This window comes from Globicephala melas, chromosome 20, assembly GCF_963455315.2.
Source record: "Globicephala melas chromosome 20, mGloMel1.2, whole genome shotgun sequence".
Lineage (NCBI taxonomy): Eukaryota > Metazoa > Chordata > Mammalia > Artiodactyla > Delphinidae > Globicephala > Globicephala melas.
Genome location: NC_083333.1, coordinates 14891062 through 14913124, shown reverse-complemented (window position 1 = coordinate 14913124; position 22063 = coordinate 14891062). Strand labels below are relative to the sequence as shown.

Genomic DNA, 22063 nt, shown 5'->3' with positions numbered 1-22063 from the left:
TACCATTGTGTGGGGGACGGACACCCCTTCCCTCCCTCCTCCACCAGCACTGTCTCATTGAGCATATGCCTCTAAGGCCTTGGAGGTGTGAAGTGGGCACAACACAAGTGGGGAAAGTGCTTTCTGCTCTTGAAAAACATGTCATGTGGTTGAGAACAACCGAAGGCTCATGCTGGTCAATGTCAGTGGCTTTTAGAAATTGGTACACTGATCTTTCTGCTTTTGCTCCTCAGGCCACAGCGTCTTTCCCGTGCCTGGGAGGATAACAAAGTGTTGATTGAACATCTCAACGATACTCAGTCTTTGCTCTGTTCTTCCGGAACCTCTCATGGTTGGAGTATTCTAGTTTAGTGAGCCATTGCTGATCATGTGTGGCATAGTTTTTCTTGCCCGTAATACTTTCACTATATTTTTTTGTATCTCTTTAAAACTATAACTTTGAAAGGCCTACTCTTGAAGGTCAGGGCGAATTCCACTGAAATTCAACATGGTCGATATGATTTGTAGTCTTCAGAGATTCAAAATAAATAAATGAAAAAAACCGATTTAAATGCACATTTCTTTGCTGAGAAACTTAATAAGGAAAACGCATGATTTTGATTATCCGTGGTGGAGATGTGGTCCCACTTGGTTCGGGAGACACTGCTCTAGATGATGTCTGTCACAATAGCGGAGGCAACACATTCTCCTGCCACAAAATGCTGATTCAAGTAAACAAGGAATCCTGGTGGGAATTATTCCCTTTGTGAAGTAGAGAATCCCGTTGTAGTAACAAGTACCATTCCCTAATTTATTGGTTTTTGCCTTTGGATTTAGACATATTGGTTTTTGTTAAAGAAGTTCCTCCTGCTGTGTGATCTTGTTGGGATGGTTTGAACGTGATGTGCCAGTTATACTGTTAAAACAATACCTTTTCCTTCTGCAGCACTGGCTTATTTCTCTTCTCTGTCTACACTCGCTGTCAACATTTTCCCACCTTTTTCTCACTTCTCAACCTCTTGCAGTGTGGTCTCTTCTCTACCACTCCACTGAAATGGCCTCACCAAGTCCATGGACGTACGTTAGCCTCTTCATTTTGCTTGATCTCTTAGATGTGTGTGGTGTAACTGACCTCTTATCCGCTATCAACACTCCCTCTTTTGGTTTCCATGACTACCATTCCTTGGTGTTCCTTCCATCAGAAAAGGCTGTTTCTCATTCTGCTCTACTGGCTTCTCCTTGCCTACACAGCCTTTGAATGATGCTCAAGAGTTTGTTCTGCACCCTCATCTCAGTCTGCATATTTTCCAGGGCAATCTTATCTACTCCTCGGGCTTCAGTTACCACCAAATATCTGTAACCCCAAATAAACCAAACCAACACTAATACTAGCCATTAACAGGGAAGGGAGGAGTGGTGTATTGCAGCCAGAGTCATTAAAAATAGCCTCATTAACTCTCCTCTTTCTCTTGTTACCCCTCTGAGAGCCCAGTGAAGGATTCAGATATCCTGGAATGAGACGAGACTGCCAAGCGTGGTCCGTGAGTGCTGTCTTCCAGTTTCCTCTCCAGACCCACCTGCCACCTCTTGTTCCCTCTTCCCCTAACTCCTGCTTCCACCACACTCAGGCTTCAAACACATTGCACTCTCCCTTGCTTCTGAGCCTTTGCCTGTACGCTTACCCATGCTTCGTTGATCTTTCCCTCCATCTTTCACGTGTTTCAAACCTCAGCTCTAGGCATCATATCCTCAGGAGGGTGATCCCCAGACCCCGCTAACCAGCTACAGGCTCCCAGAGGACCCTGAGCCTCCTTTATTGTCACGCCAGGTCCCACTTGTAGGTGACTGACTTCCACGCCAGTCTGTAAGCCCCAGCAGGGCAGGGTTACATTGTCATGCCTCTGGCTGGTGTCTCCTGCACTCAGCAAACAGCTTGGCACACACAAAGTGGGCTGGCTCAGTGAGCTGAACTGTTTACATTTTCTCCCTACTGTAGCCAATGGAGTAAAAACGGACGACCCTTAATTCTCCAAGGTAGGGGTTGGATTGCGTCACGGCTGACAGTTCCCCTGGTCCCTCCTGCTGACCCCTTCCAGACCAGCCTCTCCTGACCCTGAAGCATGAGTGAGTCTGGCAGCCCCAGGAGGCTGATGGAGGTCATCGAGGAAGAGAGCAAGCAGAGGATGGGGGCCCACAGAGGTCCTGCTTCGGAGAATACCTGAGCTGGGTAGTCAAAGAGCCACTGCTCCCTCGGCTTTTCTTCATAGGCAGTTATGCCTTCTGTCATCTCGTGCCTCACGGTGGCCTTCATGTGAGCAAGCACATGGTTCAGCCATATTTCTACCTGGAAGAAGAACTCGGGGTTAGACGCTGGGTTCCTAAGATGTGCTCAGTGATACACTTCACTCAGCCTGAGGGAGTGAAGAAAATGAGCCCAGGCACGATGGACAATCCCAAACAGCCGCCAGAAGGCACAGGGAGACAGTTCGTTTGTGTAACGCAGGACGGGGCTCAAGTAACAACAGGGGGGATATGCCCACTGGAGCCCACTGGGCGGAGAAGTAGGTTCAGGGGATGTGGGGCTGCCGCCCAGAGTTCTCATGAGGAAATCTTAATCTGGGTTGAGCTGGGTGTAAATAAGTCAGTGGATTCTCGTGACCTTGTCCACGCTGAGTATGAAGCCAAAGGTCAGGATTATATTTTCCAACTAAATGCTTTCTGGGTCTACAAAAAGAACAGCCAAGGTTTGAATCAAACCCCAAGGTCCCTTTCATAAAACTGAGAATGTGTGACTATTTTCAAGTACGAGAATTGCTTTCCAAGATACATGTGGATGAAGGTGGAACTCTGAAAAGATATTTTCTCCAGGTGTTACTCTGGACTGGATTAGAACCCCAGGGACAATGCTTTGTTGGATCATTAAGGATAGTGAACAAAGTAGCGCTTATCCTTAGCGGTGATGGTGAAAGATGGAAGGAAGTTTAAGGAGAGAATGGTCTCATGTTTTGTGTTTCTGGAATTGTACCCGGGAGATTTGGAGGTGGTAGTTTATGGAGAAGGGCGGTGGTGGGCTCTCCACAGGGTAGAGCTGTGAGAGGTGTATTGTACAGAGAAGTGACCGCTCAGGAATATGGTTGATTTCAAAGGGCATGTTCTCCCGGGGAAGGTGTCAGTGTCCTACATTCCCCTGTGGGGTGCTCCAGGGCTTGTCATGTTAAAGTTTCCTGGTGCTGCTAATCATTTTAAAATCCTTCTCTCTTTGACTCAGGTAATTGTTTATGTGCATTTTATTCCTCTCTGCACAGGTCTTTGGTTAAGGAAGATATATGGATATTGACATGTGTCCTTCCCAGAGAGAGGGAAGTGGGCACTGGAAGCTGCTCCAACATTGGTTCAAGTCAAGGGAACTGGCAGTCCCAGGGCACTGACAGCAATTCCGGCCCAAGGTCACAAAGGCTGATGCCTGAATGCAGACACCTGAGAGAGAAAGGCATACGTTACCTGCCCACTGCAGTCACAGGGCTCGCTGAAGGCCACATACTCTTCTTCCTTGCTGTACATGCCAAGACTGATCTTGGTAGGTTTCTCACTGGCGTCCACCTGGAACTGCATCTTGGCCATATTGTCAAAGAGTTTGGAAAGGTGTCGTTGAACCTATGAAGGAAACCATGCCAACAGAGTGGAGAGCATGTCTGGGAAGTTATTTATTAGTATTGCTTAGAGGGCTACCATGTGACAACCATGTGACAACGACTAGAGTGTTGGGTCTCACCATTCTGAGACTCAGACTCTCTGTTCTCTAGCAGTGGTTCTCAAAGTGTGGTCCTTAGACCAGCAGCAACACTTGGGAAGAAATCCTTGGAAACGCAAATTCTCCAGCCCCAGCCAGACCTACGAGTCAGAGACTCTGGGGATGGGGTCTAGGAATCAGTATTTTAATAAGCCTTCTGGGTGATTCTGATGCACTTTCAAGTTGGAGAACCACTGTCTACAGCTCAAAATGCCAACAGTGTATCCATTAGGATACACACACACACACACACACACACACACACACATATGTATGTATGTATGTATATAATTTACTTCTTTTTTCTTGTTTATTGACATATAGTTGACTTACAATATTGTATCAGTTTCAGATGTACAAACATAGTGATTCCATATGTTTATGGATAATGCACCATACAAAGTTATTTTAATATTACTGACTATATTTCCTGTGCTGTACATTATACCCCTGTGACTTATTTATTCTGTAACTGGTATTTTGTACCTCTTCATCCTCTTCATCTATTTCACCCATTCCCCTACCCCCTCCCTCCTCTGGCAACCACTAGTTTGTTCCTTGTATCTGTGAGTCTGTTTTTAGTTTGTTATATATTTGTTCATTTGTTTTGTTTTTTAGATTCCACATATAAATAAAAACAGATGAATGGATAAAGAAGATGTGGTATACATCTACAATGTAATATTACTCAGCCATAAAAAAGAATGAAATCTTGCCATTTGCAAGAACATGGACGGACCTGGAGGGTATACTGCCATGTGAGATAAGTCAGACAGACAAAGACAGGTACTTTAATATTTTAAAAAATTGTAACACAGTAGGCTTCTATTTTACATATGAGTCAGGTTTGTCACAAAGAAGTGATATACCCAAGAGTAGATGGCTAATTAGTGCCTAGAATCAAGGGCTAGAACCCCAAATTTTGGATTCCTTATATACACTCACATAAACGACCCCAATGTCCCATTAATACAACTCCCAATCTTATCTCTCCATGGAAATCTTAGCTATTATTTTTGACCACTATTTACTACATCTCTCTTCAGAAGCACATCAAAGGCATTCTCGTTAAAGGCTTAGCCCCTTCCATTTTGCCATCCTCAAAGCTTCCCCAACTCTAGAGAGTAAAAGCCACTGATGGGACTCTGTGGTAAACTGCACAAAGGTTTTGGCAAGGTGAGATTTCTGATGTGTGAAATGCTGATTTTCGACAGTGAACTCTATGCTGGAAATGAAGTGATACATTACTCTCTTTTCACTGTTTCCAAGGAGGATTAAGAAAAGGATATATAAGATCAAGATCCATTCCATATGGAAGCAGAGTCAAGAATGGACACTCGAATTAAATAAACAAATCAAGCCTAAAGTTTGGGAACTCTGGTCTGCAGGAGCAGCTGAGAGGCCTTTTCATGTGGCTCCCTATGAGCAAGTGAAACTAGACTAAGTGCAAAGGAATAAGAGGACATCAAAGAGTCCAGGAGTCTACATGACCTGGTGGGACCCCTCGCCCAGGATCTCCCTTGCCTTGCTTATGCCTGACCGTGTGGCTGACAGGGTCTTGGTGCTCCAGCCAGGTGGCAGGCCTGAGCCTCTGAGGTGGGAGAACCAAGTTCAGAACAGTGGACCACCAGAGACCTCCCAGCACCACGTAATATCAATCGGTGAGAGCTCTCCCAGAGATCTCCGTCTCAACACTAAGACCCAGCTCCACTGAACGACCAGCAAGCTCCAGTGCTGGACACCCCATGCCAAACAACTAGCAAGACAGTAACACAATCCCACCCATTAGCAGAGAGGCTGCCTAAAATCATACTAAGTTCACAGACACTCCAAAACACACGACTGGACGCAGTCCTGCCCACCAGAAAGACAAGATACAGCCTCATCCACCAGAACACAGGCACCAGTCCCCTCTACCAGAAATCCTACACAACCCACGGAACCAACCTTAGGCACTGGGGGCAGACACCAAAGACAACAGGAACTATGAACCTGCAGCCTGCAAAAAGGAGACCCCAAACACAGTAAGTTAAGCAAAATGAGAAGACAGAGAAATATGCAGCAGACGAAGGAACAAGGTAAAAACCCACCAGACCAAACAAATGAAGAGGAAATAGGTAGTCTAGCTGAAAAAGAATTCAGAGTAATGATAGTAAAGATGATCCAAAATCTTGGAAATAGAATGGAGAAAATACAAGAAATGTTTAACAAGGACCTAGAAGAACTAAAGAGCAAACAAACAATGATGAACAACACAATAAATGAAATTAAAAATTCTCTAGAAGGAATCAATAGCAGAATAACTGAGGCAGAGGAGCGGTTAAGTGACCTGGAAGATAAAATAGTGGAAATAACTACCACAGAGCAGAATAAAGAAAAAAGAATGAAAAGAATTGAGGACAGTCTCAGGGACCTCTGGGACAACATTAAACTCACCAACATTCGAATTATTGGGGTCCCAGAAGAAGAAGAGAAAAAGAAACGGTCTGAGAAAATATTTGAAGAGATTATAGTTGAAAACTTCCTTAATATCGGAAAGGAAATAGTCAATCAAGTCCAGGAAGCACAGAGCGTCCCATACCAGAAAAATCCAAGGAGAAACATGCCAAGACACATATTAATCAAACTATCAAAAATTAAATACAAAGAAAAAATATTAAAAACAGCAAGGGAAAAGCAACAAATAACATATAAGGGAATCCCCATAAGGTTAACAGCTGATCTTTCAGCAGAAACTCTGCAAGCCAGAAGGGAGTGGCAGGACATATTTAAAGTGATGAAAGGGAAAAACCTACAACCAAGATTACTCTACCCAGCAAGGATCTCACTCAGATTCTATGGAGAAATTCAAACCTTTACAGACAAGCAAAAGCTAAGAGAATTCAGCACCACAAAACCAGCTTTACAACAAATGCTAAAGGAACTTCTCTAGGCAGGCAACACATGAGAAGGAAAAGATCTACAATAACAAACGCAAAACAATTAAGAAAATGGTAATAGGAACATACATATCAATAATTATCTTAAATGTGAATGAATTAAATGCTCCAACCAAAAGACATAGACTTGCTGAATGGATACAAAAACAAGACCCATATATATGCTGTCTACAAGAGACCCACTTCAGATCTGGGGACACATACAGACTGAAAGTGAGGGGATGGAAAAAGATATTCCATTAAAATGGAAATCGAAAGCTGGAGTAGCAATTCTCACATCAGACACAATGACTTTAAAATAAAGACTATTACAAGAGACAAAGAAGGACACTACATAATGATCAAGGGATCAATCCAAGAAGAAGATATACAAATAGTAAATATTTATGCATCCAACATAGGAGCACTTCAATACATAAGGCAAATGCTAACAGCCATAAAAGGAGAAATCGACAGTAACACAATAATAGTAGGGGACATTAACACCCCACTTTCACAAATGGACTTCATCCAAAATGAAAATAAATAAGGAAACATAAGCTTTAAATGATTCATTAAACAAGATGGACTTAATTGATATTTACAGGACATCCCATTCCAAAAACAACAGAACACACTTTCTTCTCAAGTGCTCATGGAATATTCTCCAGGATAGATCATATCTTGGGTCACAAATCAAGCCTTGGTAAATTTAAGAAAATTGAAATGGTATCAAGTATCTTTTCCGACCACAACACTATGAGACTGATAGCAATTACAGGAAAAAAACTGTAAAAAATACAAATACATGAAGGCTAAACAATACACTACTAAATAACCAAGAGATCACTGAAGAAATCAAAGAGGAAATCAAAAAATACCTAGAAAGAAATGACAATGAAAACACGATGGCCAACACCTATGGGATGCAGCAAAAGCAGTTCTAAGAGGGAAGTTTATAGCAATACAATCCTACCTGAAGAAACAAGAGAAATCTCAAATAAACAACCTAACCTTAGACCTAAAGCAATTAGAGAAAGAAGAACAAAAAGACCCCAAAGTTAGCAGAAGGAAAGAAATCATAAAGATCAGATCAGAAATAAATGAAAAAGAAATGAAGGAAATGATAGCAAAGATCAATAAACCTAAAAGCTGGTTCTTTGAGAAGATAAAAAGAATTGATAAACCATTAGCCAGACTCATCAAGAAGAAAAGCGAGAAGACTCAAATCAACAGAATTAGAAATGAAAAAGGAGAAGTAACAACTGACTCTGCAGAAATACAAAGGATCATGAGAGATTACTACAAGCAACTATATACCAATAAAATGGACAACCTGGAAGAAATGGACAAATTCTTAGAAAAGCACAACCTTCGGAGACTGAACCAGGAAGACATAGAAAATATAAACAGACCAATCACAAGCACTGAAACTGAAACTGGGATTAAAAATCTTCCAACAAACAAAAGCCCAAGACCAGAGGGCTTCACAGGAGAATTCTATCAAACATTTAGAGAACAGCTAACATCTATCCTTCTCAAACTCTTCCAAAATAGAACAGAGGGAGGAACACTCCCAAACCCATTCTACGAGGCCATCATCACCCTGATACCAAAACCAGACACAGATGTTGCAAAAAAAGAAAACTACAGGCCAATATCACTGATGAACATAGATGCAAAAATCCTCAACAAAATACTAGCAAAGAGAATCCAGCAGCACATTAAAGGATCATACACCATGATCAAGTGGGGTTTATTCCAGGAAGGCAAGGATTCTTCAATAAATGCAAATCAATCAATGTAATACCCATATTAACAAATTGAAGGATAAAATCCAAATCATCATCTCAATAGATGCAGAAGAAGCTTTTGACAAAATTCAACACCCATTTATGATAAAAATACTCCGGAAAGTAGGCATAGAGGGAACCTACCTCAACAAAATAAAGGCCATATATGACAAAATCCACAGCCAACATCATTCTCAATGGTGAAAAACTGAAACCATTTCCTCTAAGATCAGGAACAAGACAAGGCTGTCTACTCTCACCACTATTATTCAACATAGTTTTGGAAGTTTTAGCCACAGCAATCAGAGAAGAAAAAGAAAGAAAAGGAATCCAAATCAGAAAAGAAGAAGTAAAATTGTCACTGTTTGCAGATGACATTATACATAGAGAATCCTAAAGATGCTACCAGAAAACTACTAGAGCTAATCAATGAATTTGGTAAAGTAGCAGGATACAAAATTAATGCACAGAAATCTCTTGCACTCCTATACACTAATGATTAAATATCTGGAACAGAAATTAAGAAAACACTCTCATTTACCATTGCAACAAAAAGAATAAAATACCTAGGAATAAACCTACCTAAGGAGACAAAAAACCTGTATGCAGAAAACTATAAGAGACTGATGAAAGAAATTAAAATGATACAAACAGTTGGAGAAATAGACCATGTTTTTGGATTGGAAGAATCAACATTGTGAAAATGACTATACTATCCAAAGCAATCCACAGATTCAATGTAATCCCTATCAAATTACCAATGGCATTTTTCACAGAACTAGAACAAAAAATTTCACAATCTGTATGGAAACACAAAAGACCCTGAATACCCAAAGCAATCTTGAGAAAGAAAAATGGAGCTGGAGGAATCAGGCTCTCTGACTTCAGACTATACTACAAAGCTACAGTAATCAAGACAGTATGGTAGTGGCACAAAAACAGAAATATAGGTCAATGGCACAGTATAGCAAGCCCAGAGATAAACCTACGCACATATGGTCACCTTATCTTTGATAAAGGAGGCAAGGATATACAATGGAGAAAAGACAGCCTCTTCAATAAGTGGTGCTGGGAAAACTGGACAGCTACATGTAAAAGAATGAAATTAGAACACTCCCTAACACCATACAGAAAAATAAACTCAAAATGAATTAAAGACCTAAATGTAAGGCCAGACACTGTAAAACTCTTAGAGGAAAACACAGGCAGAACACTCTGTGACATAAATCACAGCAAGATCCTTTTTGACCCACCTCCTAGAGAAAGGGAAATAAAAACAAAATAAACAAATGGGACCTAATGAAACTTAAAAGCTTTTGCACAGCTATGGAAACCATAAACAAGACGAAAAGACAACCTTCAGAATGGGAGAAACTATTTGCCAATGAAGCAACTGACAAAGGATTAATCTCCAAAATATATAAGCAGCTCATGCAGCTCAACACCAAAAAAACAACCCAATCCAAAAATGGGCAGAAGACCTTAAGTAGACATTTCTCCAAAAAAGATATACAGATTGCCAACAAACACATGAAAGGATGCTCAACATCACTAATCATTAGAGAATTGCAAATCAAAATTACAATGAGGTATCACCTCACACTGGTCAGAATGGTCATCATCAAAAAATCTATGAACAATAAATGCCGGAGAGGGTGTAGAGAAAAGGGAACCCTCTTGCACTGTTGGTGGGAATGTAAATTGATACAGCCACTATGGAGAACAGTATGGAGGTTCCTTAAAAAACTAAAAATAGAACTACTATATGACCCAGCAATCCCACTACTGGGCGTATACGCTGAGAAAACCATAATTCAAAAAGAGTCATGTACCACAATGTTCATTGCAGCTCTATTTACAATAGGCAGGACATGGAAGCAACCTAAGTGTCCATCAGCAGATGAATGGTAAAGAAGATGTGGCACATATATACAATGGAATACTACTCAGTCATTAAAATTAATGAAACTGAGTTATTTGTGGTGAGGTGGATGAACCCAGAGTCTGTCATACAGAGTGAAGTAAGTCAGAAAGAGAAAAACAAATATCGTATATTAACGCATAAATGTGGAATCTAAAAAAAAAAAAGAAAAAAAGGTTCTAAAGAACCTAGGGGCAAAACAGGAATAAAAACGCAGACGTAGAGAATGGACTTGAGTACACAGGGAGGGGGAATGGTAAGCTGGGATGAAGTGAGAGCGTGGCATAGGCATATATACACTACCAAATGTAAAATAGACAGCTAGTGGGAAGCAGCCACATAGCACAGGGAGATCAGCTCGGGATTTGTGACCACTGAGAAGGGTGGGATAGGGAGGGTGGGAGGGAGATGCAAGAGGGAGGGGATATGGGGATATTTGTATATGTATAGCTGATTCACTCGGTTATAGAGCAGCAACTAACACAACAATGTAAAGCAATTATACTCCAATAAAGCTGTTAAAAAAAACAAAAAGCCACTGATGGGCTGGGGGGATGGGCATCCTGAGAAGCAGTAATGGTGGAAATGAAGAAAGCTCTGAGGTTAGGTATGATGAGGCTGGCAACACAGGTCTGAAATACATACACCACCTTAGGGGGCGTAACGGGGAACCTGAAACTCTCCTGGTGGAGCATCCTGGTCCTTCTGAATGTTTCTACAGGCACTTCCCCAGCTTACCTGTTGTGGGGCTGTGCTGTTGGAAAGGATGTCTAACAGGTCCGAAGAGGAGAGAAAGTAAAACCTAGGGAAGGCAAGCCTTTTGGTGTCCAGGTACTTCGCCAGGGCCTTCTCACACAGGTACAGTCTGTGGGCACAAAGAATTTCCTAATTAGGTTTGCCTAGATCCATAGGCACATAGATGTTACCTAAATGAAAACAAGCGCGACCTATGGATTACACGCAGAAATCATGTATGCATGGAACGTGTATGGGTATTTGCAAACATCACAATAAACACCTCTAATAATACCCCATATTACCCGACCACACAGGCAAATCAAGGTACACAACCAGACATACTCTCTCACTCGGGCAGTTAAATAAGGTAAGGATCTCAGAGACAGAGTGGGGAAAGGAAACACATTACAAAAGGGGCTGCAAACCGACCATCACCTGCTCTGAATATCTTCCAACTTTTCATAAAGACCTGATTTGTTGGTGGCTTCCACTACGTTTGGAGTTTTGTGAACATCATAAGCTAACTCTTTAAAGTCAATATCGATGCCTTCAAATCTTTTAGAATCCTGCAAATAAAAATGTGGAAAAAAATTAACTACCACCCCCTCAACTTTAAGAAGCTACCTTCATGTACTAAGTCTGCTTTTGAAAACTGCTCCTAGTTGTCTAATACAGAGATTATAGTCTCAAAGGAGGAAATGCCTTTAGTTTGAAACAGTGGTCTGCAAACATTTTGGTCTTGAAGTCCCTTTATGTTTGTAAAAATTACTGAGGAGTGGAAAGAGCTTTTGTTTATGTAGGTAATATTATATCTATCAATGTATATTCTATATTAGAAGCTAAAGTTGAGAAATTCTAAAAAATATTTATCAATTCATTTAAAAAATAACAATAATAAGCCCATTATGTTAACATAATAACATATTTTTATCCAAAATAATTATATTCTCCAAAACAATATAACTTAGAGAAAAAGTGGCATCATTTCATGTTTTTTTTTTTTTTTTGGCAAATATCTTTAATGTCTAACTTAGAAGATGGCCAGATTCTCTTCTCTGCTTCTGCATTCAGTCTGTTGTGATATCACATCATGTAGCCTCTGGAAAACTCCACTGTACGCTCATGGAAGAACGAGTTAAAAAGGCAAATACCATCAGTATTAATATAAAGATAATTTTGACCTTGAGGATCCCCTGGAAAGGTCTCAGGGACCACCCCCAGGGGTCACCAGACCACACTTTGAGAACTGTTGGCATAAAATACATAATTCCTGTCAGGGAGATGGTGGATCCAATGTTCTTTCTGGGTCCAAGCAAAAGTTTATATAACCGAAGTAAGTGTTTCCACAGCAAATGTGCTACTATGATGTCAAAGTTAGTTAGATATTATCATTCCCCCAAACACACACACCCTCACAGTGTTGTTGAAATGACTGAGACAATAATAAGTGCAAAGCCCTTTAGGCCAACACCTGGCACCTGATGAGAGCTTGTGTGGCTATTATTACATAACAACAATCATAATGGTATGTGCTGTGTGCGCTACTTTAACTTCTTGAAGTAGGGACTAGTATTAGACCCAATTTACAGATGAGAAAACCAAGACACTGAGAGCTTAAGTAACTTCCCTAAGGTCCTGCAACTCAAACCCGGGCCACTGGCTCCAGTCTGCTGGGACCTCTGTGATCTGGGCCTCTCTCCCAAGAAGATTTAAAAACAAGAGGGTGAGGTGAAGTAAATTATGATTCCTCAGTGAGATATCTTATGCCAATTAAAAATGAAAAAGTATCAAGGTTATAGAAGTATCGGAAATATCTGACATAAATGTTCAAATGAAAAGAGCCGAATAGAAAATTGTAATTACACTGAGAGCAGTTGTGTAAAAACATGTATATATGTGAAAAAAAGTTGGGAAATATTCATAATGAGTGAAAATATTTACTAGGTAGGGTGTAAGATGATGACTGATTTATTACATTTCAGAGCTGTCTTTGTTACCATATTGTTAATACAAAGAAAATAAATGTATTTATATGTTTTACACACAAACCTGAGAAGTTAATGATATGAATTCTTTATTATGTTGGATTGAAAGTTCTCAAATGTCTCCTTTAAAATGTGTACAAAAGTCTCCACCTACACCCCCTTCTCATTAAACCTGCCCTTCTTCAATCATTAGCGTTGGAGATTAATAAAATCTGGCTTATTCAATTTTGCTTTATGACAATAGCTATAGCAGGATTATTTTCTGTTATTTTTCATTGCAAATGTACAATCTTTAATCTGCATTATTACACTAATATGCATTTGTGGGATGAGCTGGAAAAATACCATGTTTTGATGGAATGCTTTAACTCTGAAACAAGGTCTGGACAACATATGACATTTTGGAATCAAACTAATTTGTAAGCAGAGAACTCGCTGTGCTGCTGTGCTGAGGGACACAGAAGAAGTCCGGAAAATCTCTTTTTAAATGAATTAGAGTCCACTGGCGGGGGGAAGTACATTAATGCACATTAATTAGGACAAATTACAAGGGGCAAGCAACTACAGGAAAGGTAGTAATGAGAAGAATGCATATTTAGAGAAATTCCTCATTTAGTATTTAGCTGAAGACTGGTATTTAGCCTGCTGGCACAGGCCCGACTTTTACAGAACAGCTCGCTGCAGAGAAGGAACTTGAGTTTGCCTGGAAACGACGCTCACTTCCAATCAATACCCGCATTGTAATTATGTGTGGAGCACCCCAAGAGCAGCTCGTATTTTTGACCTCCTTTCTCCTGTACACTTTTTTTGGTTTTGTTTTTAAAACCAGGTTCTCCTTTCTTTTTCCTACACATTAGGAACAAACTCGCGGGCATACATTTCACTTTCTCTCTTTCCCTCTGTCTGACTTTTGGTGGCTTGGAAGGTCAATGTTTATTGGAGGTACCCAATAAACCAAGGCAGGGAGGAAGGCAGGGAGGCAGAGAAGGAAAGGTCTAGAGGATACAGGAACTGGGGGATCGTCCCTTGACCCAGGGATGGCAACAGAGGGAGCAGGATTTCCACAGCAGGTACCTGGGGCAGCTGAGCCCGGATATCTTCAGATCCGATGAATATACTTTCTAGATGAGACCATGTGCGCTGCACATCAAACCAGAGGGAGATGACGGTGTCAGCAGTGGACAGCTTCTTCTGCCAGCCCGATACTTCCTCCAGGAAGAAGGTTATGTACCTGGACATCATCAGGTTCTGAAGCTGGACTTGGTTATCCTCCAGAACCTCGATGAGGTCCTCGTCGGACCGCAGCAGAGGCACGTAGGTCTGAGGGTGGGGCTCGAACTGGAATTCCATGCAGACCCAGGTGGTCTGCAGCTCCTTCAAGACCTTCTCCATGCCCATCTCTTTCACAGCTCTGTCTACAACGCCCCGGACCTCGTCCTCAAAGTGGTGGAGCTGAAGCTGTAAGAGGTGTGCCAGGGTGGTACCCTCATCCATGGTGAAGGTCACGCCCGTGGCCTGCATCAGCTGCCTCCAGTGCCGCGCCCGCATGGCCGGGTTCTGCAGTTTGGCCACAGCCCTCAGGGAGGTCAGGGTGTTCAAAATGGTGCTTTCCAGGCCTGTGAAGGCATCCCAGGCCCTGACCTCCTTGTCGAGGTTCCGGATGTGCCTGGCAAACCATCTGCACTCCAAGTCCATGGCCTCCACGTTGATATCCATCCACGTGGTGGTCTCCCAGGCATGGATACTGGAGGTCACCATCTCAATTGTGTCCCAGAGCTCCTTCAGCTGGCACGCCTCCTTCCTGCACTGCCTCAGTTGCTTATAGTCAGGGATGGTGACCTCTAACAAGCTAGCAGACTCAGAAATGGAGGCCATGGTGGATTCCATCTGCTGGATCTCCATGTGCCTTGCATCCAGCATCTGATGAGGGTCAGTGCTATCAAACCTACAAAACACAATGTTTTCCCTTTATAAGTAGAGCACACAAGCGCCATCTCCTAGAATCACCAGAGTAATGACAGCTCGAATCCTTAAATCCTTAGTGTTTTAGCAAAGGGCAGGTACTTTCACCAAAGCCTGGGAAGAAAAGACATCGGGGTAGGTTGGAGTGGGACGAACATAACCAGTTAGCGATTCAAGAGGAACACCATGTCTGGATCTGTTCTTCACATCTGAGAGGGTAATAAAAATACTGCCCACCTCCCCCACCCAGGTGCAGTGCGAAATACTCCTTTGTTCAAGCCCCCTTTAGACTCTGCTTCCAGTTGCTGGCGTCCAGCTCACTTGACACAAAAGAGCATTGTCCTGTTACTGCAGAGGCTGTACAGGCAAAGCTCCCGCCAGGAGCTACTTGTGGTGGGTGGTCTGTAAGTGACAGAGACCAATCCTGACCTACTCTGGCATTGCTCCCTCTAGGGCAGTGGCTCTCAGTCTTGGCTGCATGTTAGAGCCTCCTGGAAGCTTTAAATGATCTCCATGATCAGGCTACTCCCTGGTCTCATTCAATCAGAATCTTTGGGGGCGGGACCCAGGCAACAGCATTTTTCAAACTCCCCAGGTGATTCCGATGTGCCAGGTCGGCGTCCTTCTCTGTGGTGAGGCTCATGCTAACAGCCTGCATCACCTTCAGGAAACAGTGTCTCCAGATGTGAGAACCACTGATAGGGACTTTGCAGTGTGCGCACAAAGCCCTCACCGCAGGCCTGCACTGCTTGGCTTTCCCGCGCTGCAGGGCTCCTGTCAGGCTCCACATCTCTGAAGTACCTCCTTCAAGCCGCCCCTGATCTCCTCCCGCATCCCGCGGCAGCCTCTGGTTCTGCGCCGCATGCGTATAAGCACTCCATCGCGCTTTACAGCTCGAGCCCACGTTTCCTCCCCCTCTTCTCCCCAGTGGGTGCGCACTGCCCCCACCGTTCCTCCTGGTCCTCATGGCCGTGAGCCTCCTTTACCCTGCAGCCCCTCCAACCTGCGTTCCTGGCAGAGTCTCTCCTCCAACATAAGAGCTGCACGTGCAGAGGGACCCACATGGGTCAGGAGCACCCAGAACAATGTTCATTTTCCTCCCCCAGCCTCCCTTTATCCTTTCTTCCCATCACCAGTCTCAGATCTTCTTGTTTCTGTGTGCATGGAAGGCTAGATAGCAGGGATACCGTGACTTAAGTGTGAATACCATCTTTCTCTAAAATCAGAATAGGGTATCACGGGGTCCAACATAAAGGGAAAGTTGAGAGGAAAGGAGTGATTAGAGAATTGGCCATTTCCTCTGATCCCGTGTGTGTGTGTGTGTGTGTGTGTGTGTGTGTGTGTGTGTGTGTGCGCGTGTGCGTGTGTTGGTTGGTGGGGTACAGAGGGAGGGAAAAAGGAAGAAGATGACATACAAACTCCTTTTCTTGAACTGTCTCTCCTCTCAGCTGTCTCTGGAAATGTTTGACTTGACGGATGGAAAGTAATCCGAATTAGAGTCATCTACCTGAACTGCTTGCCACTTAAGCCTAATTACCATGCCACACAGTAACAGTTACGCATACCATTAAATTAGTGTCAGATTAACTTTGACGCTTGCTATGTTTGATTCCCGCTTGTTCCATCTAAATAGTTTCGGCTCATGTGCCCTGGTTGTGTATTTTCATCTTAAGAGAATGAGACTGAATGTGTGTCTTCACTGTTGTCCAGTCCCCAAGTGTTTCAGAATGGGTCGGAGTTCTCAGAGTTGAAGAGGGCCCTCTGTCTACATAGGCAAGTAGCTTTCTCTTCTATGAGAGCAGTAGAGAAAGAACTAGAAGGAAAGAAATGTAACATCTTCGTGGCAAGTGGGTCAGCAGGAAAGATTACCAAGCATGAAGGTTCCTTCTGCACATTCTCTCCAAAGACTAATTGTTGGAGTGTGTAGTGCGTTGGTTCTACTTTTTAACTTCATTAGAGTGAACTTGGAAAGTGAATTTAGCTACTTGGTGTCAGTATAAATCAGACAAATTCTAAAAGCCCACATTCTGTTTAATTTATTAATGGAATAAAATTCAGGCATATTCAATAGGATAGGTGCTATCAGAGTGTTGGGGGTCTGTGGACACAGAAGACAATGAATGATCTTCCTAACTCTTCTTTCCTCAGCGCACATGAACATCCTTGAATCAATATTGGTTCCTCAAATATTTGTAGGAGGTGATCATTTGTCAAACCTATTCCAAACTTCATCTGCCCCGTGGCATAATTTTTGTTTATGGTTTAAATCTGTGGGTTTTCACTTCCTGTAGCTGAGCACACATAAAAGTTAATTTGACCTAAGTAGTGAAAGGAACCTCTAGACAGGGGAGCAGGTAACCCTCTTCCCATTTCAAAGCTCTAGTGCAAACTGTCAGGATATTCACAGACCTGATTAATGCGCCTAATAAACTTGAAGCAGTTCTCCAAAGCCTGGCGGAACAATACAGTGTGAGAACAAGAAAGTAATAGGCGGGAAAAGGGTGTAGTTAGTCTTTGAAATTCGAATAATAATGCAAAAGTATTTTAATCTAAAAGAGAAATGCCTGGAAAATCTGGATGAATAAAACTATAATTAAGAGAAATGGAAATACAGTGCTCATCTGTATGATCTTGGAAAAAGTACAGATTCAGGCCTGCTCTAGACATAGGCACAAAGAGAAAGACAGGACTAAGTGACTTAAATGAATTCTTGGGAAGTGAGCGGCTGGTAAATGTCAACCTCAGTTCTGTACCTGCACATACAAGGAACAGTGACACACCTGTGCTTGATACCCCACAGGTACCATAAAACTCAGCACGCTCCCTCTGACCTGGTGACCTTTCGGCTCTTCCCATCCTGTGGCCCCATGTCAGGAGCAGTGGAACACGCCCCTTCCAGCTTACTGGTCCAGATGGAAGATGGAGAATTACACCAGGCTCTCTCCCTGCTCATCTCCCGTATTCACTCAATCCTGCTGATTCTCCCTCCTAAGTCTCCCTCACGTCCATCCTCCTCCTCCATGCTCACGGCCACGGCTTCAGTTCAGTCCTCCTGCTTCGCACCCAGCTGTTGCAATCACTCACCACCCCATGGAGGCCCCACCTTGAGTCCATCTCGCTCCACTCTGCTCTCTGCAGCCACAAGACTGGTGTTTCCATGATGTGTGTTGTTCTCATGCTTGTACTCCTCAGTGCTCATTCATGGTCAAGGCCTGGTCACCTGGACCTCTCCATCCTCATCTCCCACATCCTGCATCCCAGCCACACATACATGCAGTCCTCCAGCTGGTTGTTATGTTTTCATCCCCCTGTGTGTCTCTATGTTCTGCTTCCTTTGCCTGGAATACCTTTGCTGTCCACCCCTCTTTTTTCCAAATGGCTAAGTCTCATTTGCCCATTGGCTGAAGCACAGCTTCTGCAAGGGCTGTGAACTGCCTCCCCAGTGGGTGTTAAAGTTGGCCCCCATGGACATGTCTGGTTACTCATTTTTGAAATTGACCCTGAGGCTGTTAAGTCCTTGAGGTCAGGGAATCTGTATTATCTGAAGATCCTAGCACTTAAATCATTTTTTGCTGACTCCACTGTTGAGAACACAACCGCTTTTGCTCTACGGAAGCCTGAGTCATGTGAGTGAGTCAGATTAACTGCAAGAACAGGGTCAAGTTGAACTAATGACATGTCTGAGGATACTGATATGTCCCTGAGAGATTTCATGACTAATACTACTCTTTTCTCCAACTTTTGAAGGGACAAGAGACCCTGCACAAGCAAGATGAAGGCCCTTCTTTCCTCACGTTTGCTGCACTGGGCTATTTGGAAAGCCTTGCTTTGCTGGTTGTCATGCAGGACAGCACTCAATGGGAGGAGGTCTTTAGGAAGGTTCTCCCCACCGTTCACAGAATCTGGTGGCTGGCCAGCTGGAAACACTGATGGTCTCCATTGAACTGGAGCTTTAGGGATCAAATGCTTTGACCCAGAAACCCCTGGATTATCCTGATCTTGATGTGGGTAAGGAGACTGGATAACATGGCATTCATTCCTTGAAGCCAGGAAGCCTGTGCTCAAGCGCAGGAACTGAACAAGAGAGCCGCTAGAAGCTTGGTGCATCCCTGTCACTCAAAGGGGAGAATGAGTCTCCAATTTCGAGAGGTGTGAGAAGGGCTTGAATCTGGCTATGATGGTTTAGCCGATTACTGAGAAGTGAGAGAGCTCAGCTAGGAAAGTGCTGATACAGCTTTAAGTTAAGAACAGAAGGAAGAAGAAAAACTCAACTTGAACATGAAGAAAGAACCTCCCCCAATGACCTGATTCATCCTGCACCTGTCAGACTGCAAGGGCCAGATGAGACACACTTTCCTTTTCCTCCCAAAGACAAGATCAGCGTGAGCTTCACCTATCATCTAATCGGGAACAGAAACTTGCCTTCACAGAGATGCATTTTAGAAATTGATCTGAAAGTGGAGGAACCAGAATTCAACTCATTTGCCGCATACGGTGTCTAAACATTTTAAACACACACATTCATGCACACGAAACTAAGAAACAAACTCATGCGTTGACACCCATGAAGATTCCCTTCAGCCCTAAATCCACGATTCTGCTCTAGTCTTGATAGTTTTCTTGACAAGAAGAGAAAAACATCAAAATTGCAGTAATGTTTGGCTTTCCACACTGCTGTGAGCAGTTCTTTTCAAAGTCTCTTGCAAAGATTCATCTGCATGTTAAATTAACAGATGTGAATTTGCAAGTTAAGGGTAGCAATATCCTTACAGCCAGCAGATAGATATCAATAGAAGTGCTAAGAAAGAAAAGCCAATGCAGCTATCAAATTAAACAACAAGAGCTGATCAATATACACACGTGATGTAACTAGGAAGGAGGGATGCCAGATTTCCAGTAGACATACAGAAACACACCAGCAAACAAGGGCTGTTCCATTCAGGCAGTCTCGGGAGTCTGTTTGGGAAGATATTTCACCAGACATCTTTGAATTCCTTTTTAGAACTTTTTTTAAAAAGAGACAGATGATGTAAAATATCAGTGTCATTACCTTTGTGGCTGTTGCCTTAGGTGTGGATATTGTTAGCACTGAGCAGAAATACCCAGCTTAATTGCCCGCCTGCCTCACCAGCTTTGGCCCTGTGTGATCAGTGTCGAATTTCAGAAATTCAGCTGTATGCCCAAAGAAGAATCAAAAGAATGTGCTTCAGACTCTGAAGGAATAGTCCCAAAAGAAGTTCCACAAATGTTTTGAGCAATAGATGCTTCTCTGGAACAAGGGCATAGCTCCTAAGGCACTTATTCTAAAGGGACACAGACTCATTTGGAGTTATATGCCCTGGAATGATTGCTTAAAAGGGAACCAGTTACTTCCCTTAGGGAGGCAGTCTCTACCTTGGCTGCACATTGGAGTCACCTGGGGAGCATTACAAACTACTGATGCCCGGTCTCATCCCCAGAGAGTCTGATTTAGTTGGTCTGTGGGACAGACTGGACCCCAGGTGATTTTAATGCTTTAGAGCTCCATGTTGTACATTTATCATAAGCACAGTTTACACATCTGTCCTCCCCTGCCTCTTGACATACTCATCTCGTTCTCTCTAGCCCCAAGTATAATGCTTGGGAGACAGTAGCTGCTTAATAAATGTTTGATGAATGAATAATAGAATAGGTAGGCCCTTACTGTGTGCCAGGTGAGGTGACTAAGTCTCAGCTTGCCTGAAATAGAGGGGCTTCCCTGGATGTATGACTTTCAGTGTTAAAACCACAACCATCCCAATTAGCACAGCACTGTAAATCAACTATGCTTTAATAAAAAAAAGAAAAAAGAAAAGAAAAAAAACCCCAAAACTGTCCCAGGTAAACCAGGATGGTTGGTTATCCTAGTGCCAGGTCCTATGCCTAAAACTTGCAAAGATTCGTTATTTAATCCTATCAACAACCTTATGAGGTGGATACTATTATTAACCCCGCTTTACAGATGAGGCAACTGAAGCAAAGAGATATTAAGTGACTGCCCCGACTTAGGCAGTGAGTAGTGAACCTGAGATTAGACACCGGTCTTGTTAAATCCAGAGTCCATGTACTTAATCATTATGTTGTCTTTCCTCCCGATAAAGCTGTGATTTTCTTTTTCCATTTTGTTTGTTGCTTTAGTGTGTATCTCTCAATGTCAGATTTCTGTGTGTAAGTAACCCTTGAAAATAAAAAGCTTCCTTGCTCCTTACATAGGGCATTTTTCAGTCTAGAGACCTCCAAAACTACAGAAGAGACCCAGCAGGAAGCCCGCTAGGGAAACAGAAGCAAACCCCGGAGCTGGCCTGAGGGGAGAGTGCCCATTTCAGCTGGCATGTCAGCAGACACAGAGCCGGCTGGTACCCCTGGCTGGAGCCCCCGACGCTGAGGAGCAGACCCTGTAGATTTCTCCACCAAGGCAGTGAGCCCCTGAGAAAAGGACTTGTGTGTGTGTGCACGGGGGCACGTGTGGATGGGTGTTGCCCATCCCACAGTTGTTTTGTTCGTGTAAAGACCCCTGACCACAAGTAGGGAGGAGTCTGAGAACTAACTACTAAGCAGAGGAAGTACACCTTGAAGTAAATCCATCTCTTCAAATCCTGCCATTAGGCTACTGAAATGCCTTCCAAAATTATTTTAAAATTCCATCAGCCACTATTTTAAACCAAAAGAACAGGAGTCTGGGAGAATTTAGAATACTAACAGTTTAGTAAAAACCTAGTAATCTTACCACACACAATCCCTTTATAGACCTGGAGACAAAGAAGCTTCTAGAATTTTTTAAAGTATTTGTACAGTCTTTGTTCATCCCACACGGGCCGCAGTGGTACTCTGTGAACATGAGCACCAGGTTCTAACCAGTGGACCTAAATGGGAGGGAAGACTAGTAACTAGTCTTCACTTGTTAAAATAATACGCGAACTCCACGGAGAGATCACCGTGACTTAAGATGCTGCCGTGCT

General features: G+C 43.0%; 1 protein-coding gene across 1 annotated transcript in view; it reads right to left on the bottom strand.

The window, feature by feature from the left end:
• Nucleotides 1-22063, bottom strand: part of DNAH9 (dynein axonemal heavy chain 9) — a 299063-nt gene that overhangs the window by 206578 nt on the left and 70422 nt on the right. Inside the window, exons 20-24 of the mRNA XM_030861390.2 lie at nt 14199-15069; nt 11575-11705; nt 11140-11266; nt 3481-3633; nt 2198-2323 (exon numbers count right to left, since the gene is read on the bottom strand). Coding sequence (XP_030717250.2) covers nt 2198-2323; nt 3481-3633; nt 11140-11266; nt 11575-11705; nt 14199-15069 — 1408 coding nt within the window. The remainder of the gene's footprint in view (nt 1-2197; nt 2324-3480; nt 3634-11139; nt 11267-11574; nt 11706-14198; nt 15070-22063) is intronic.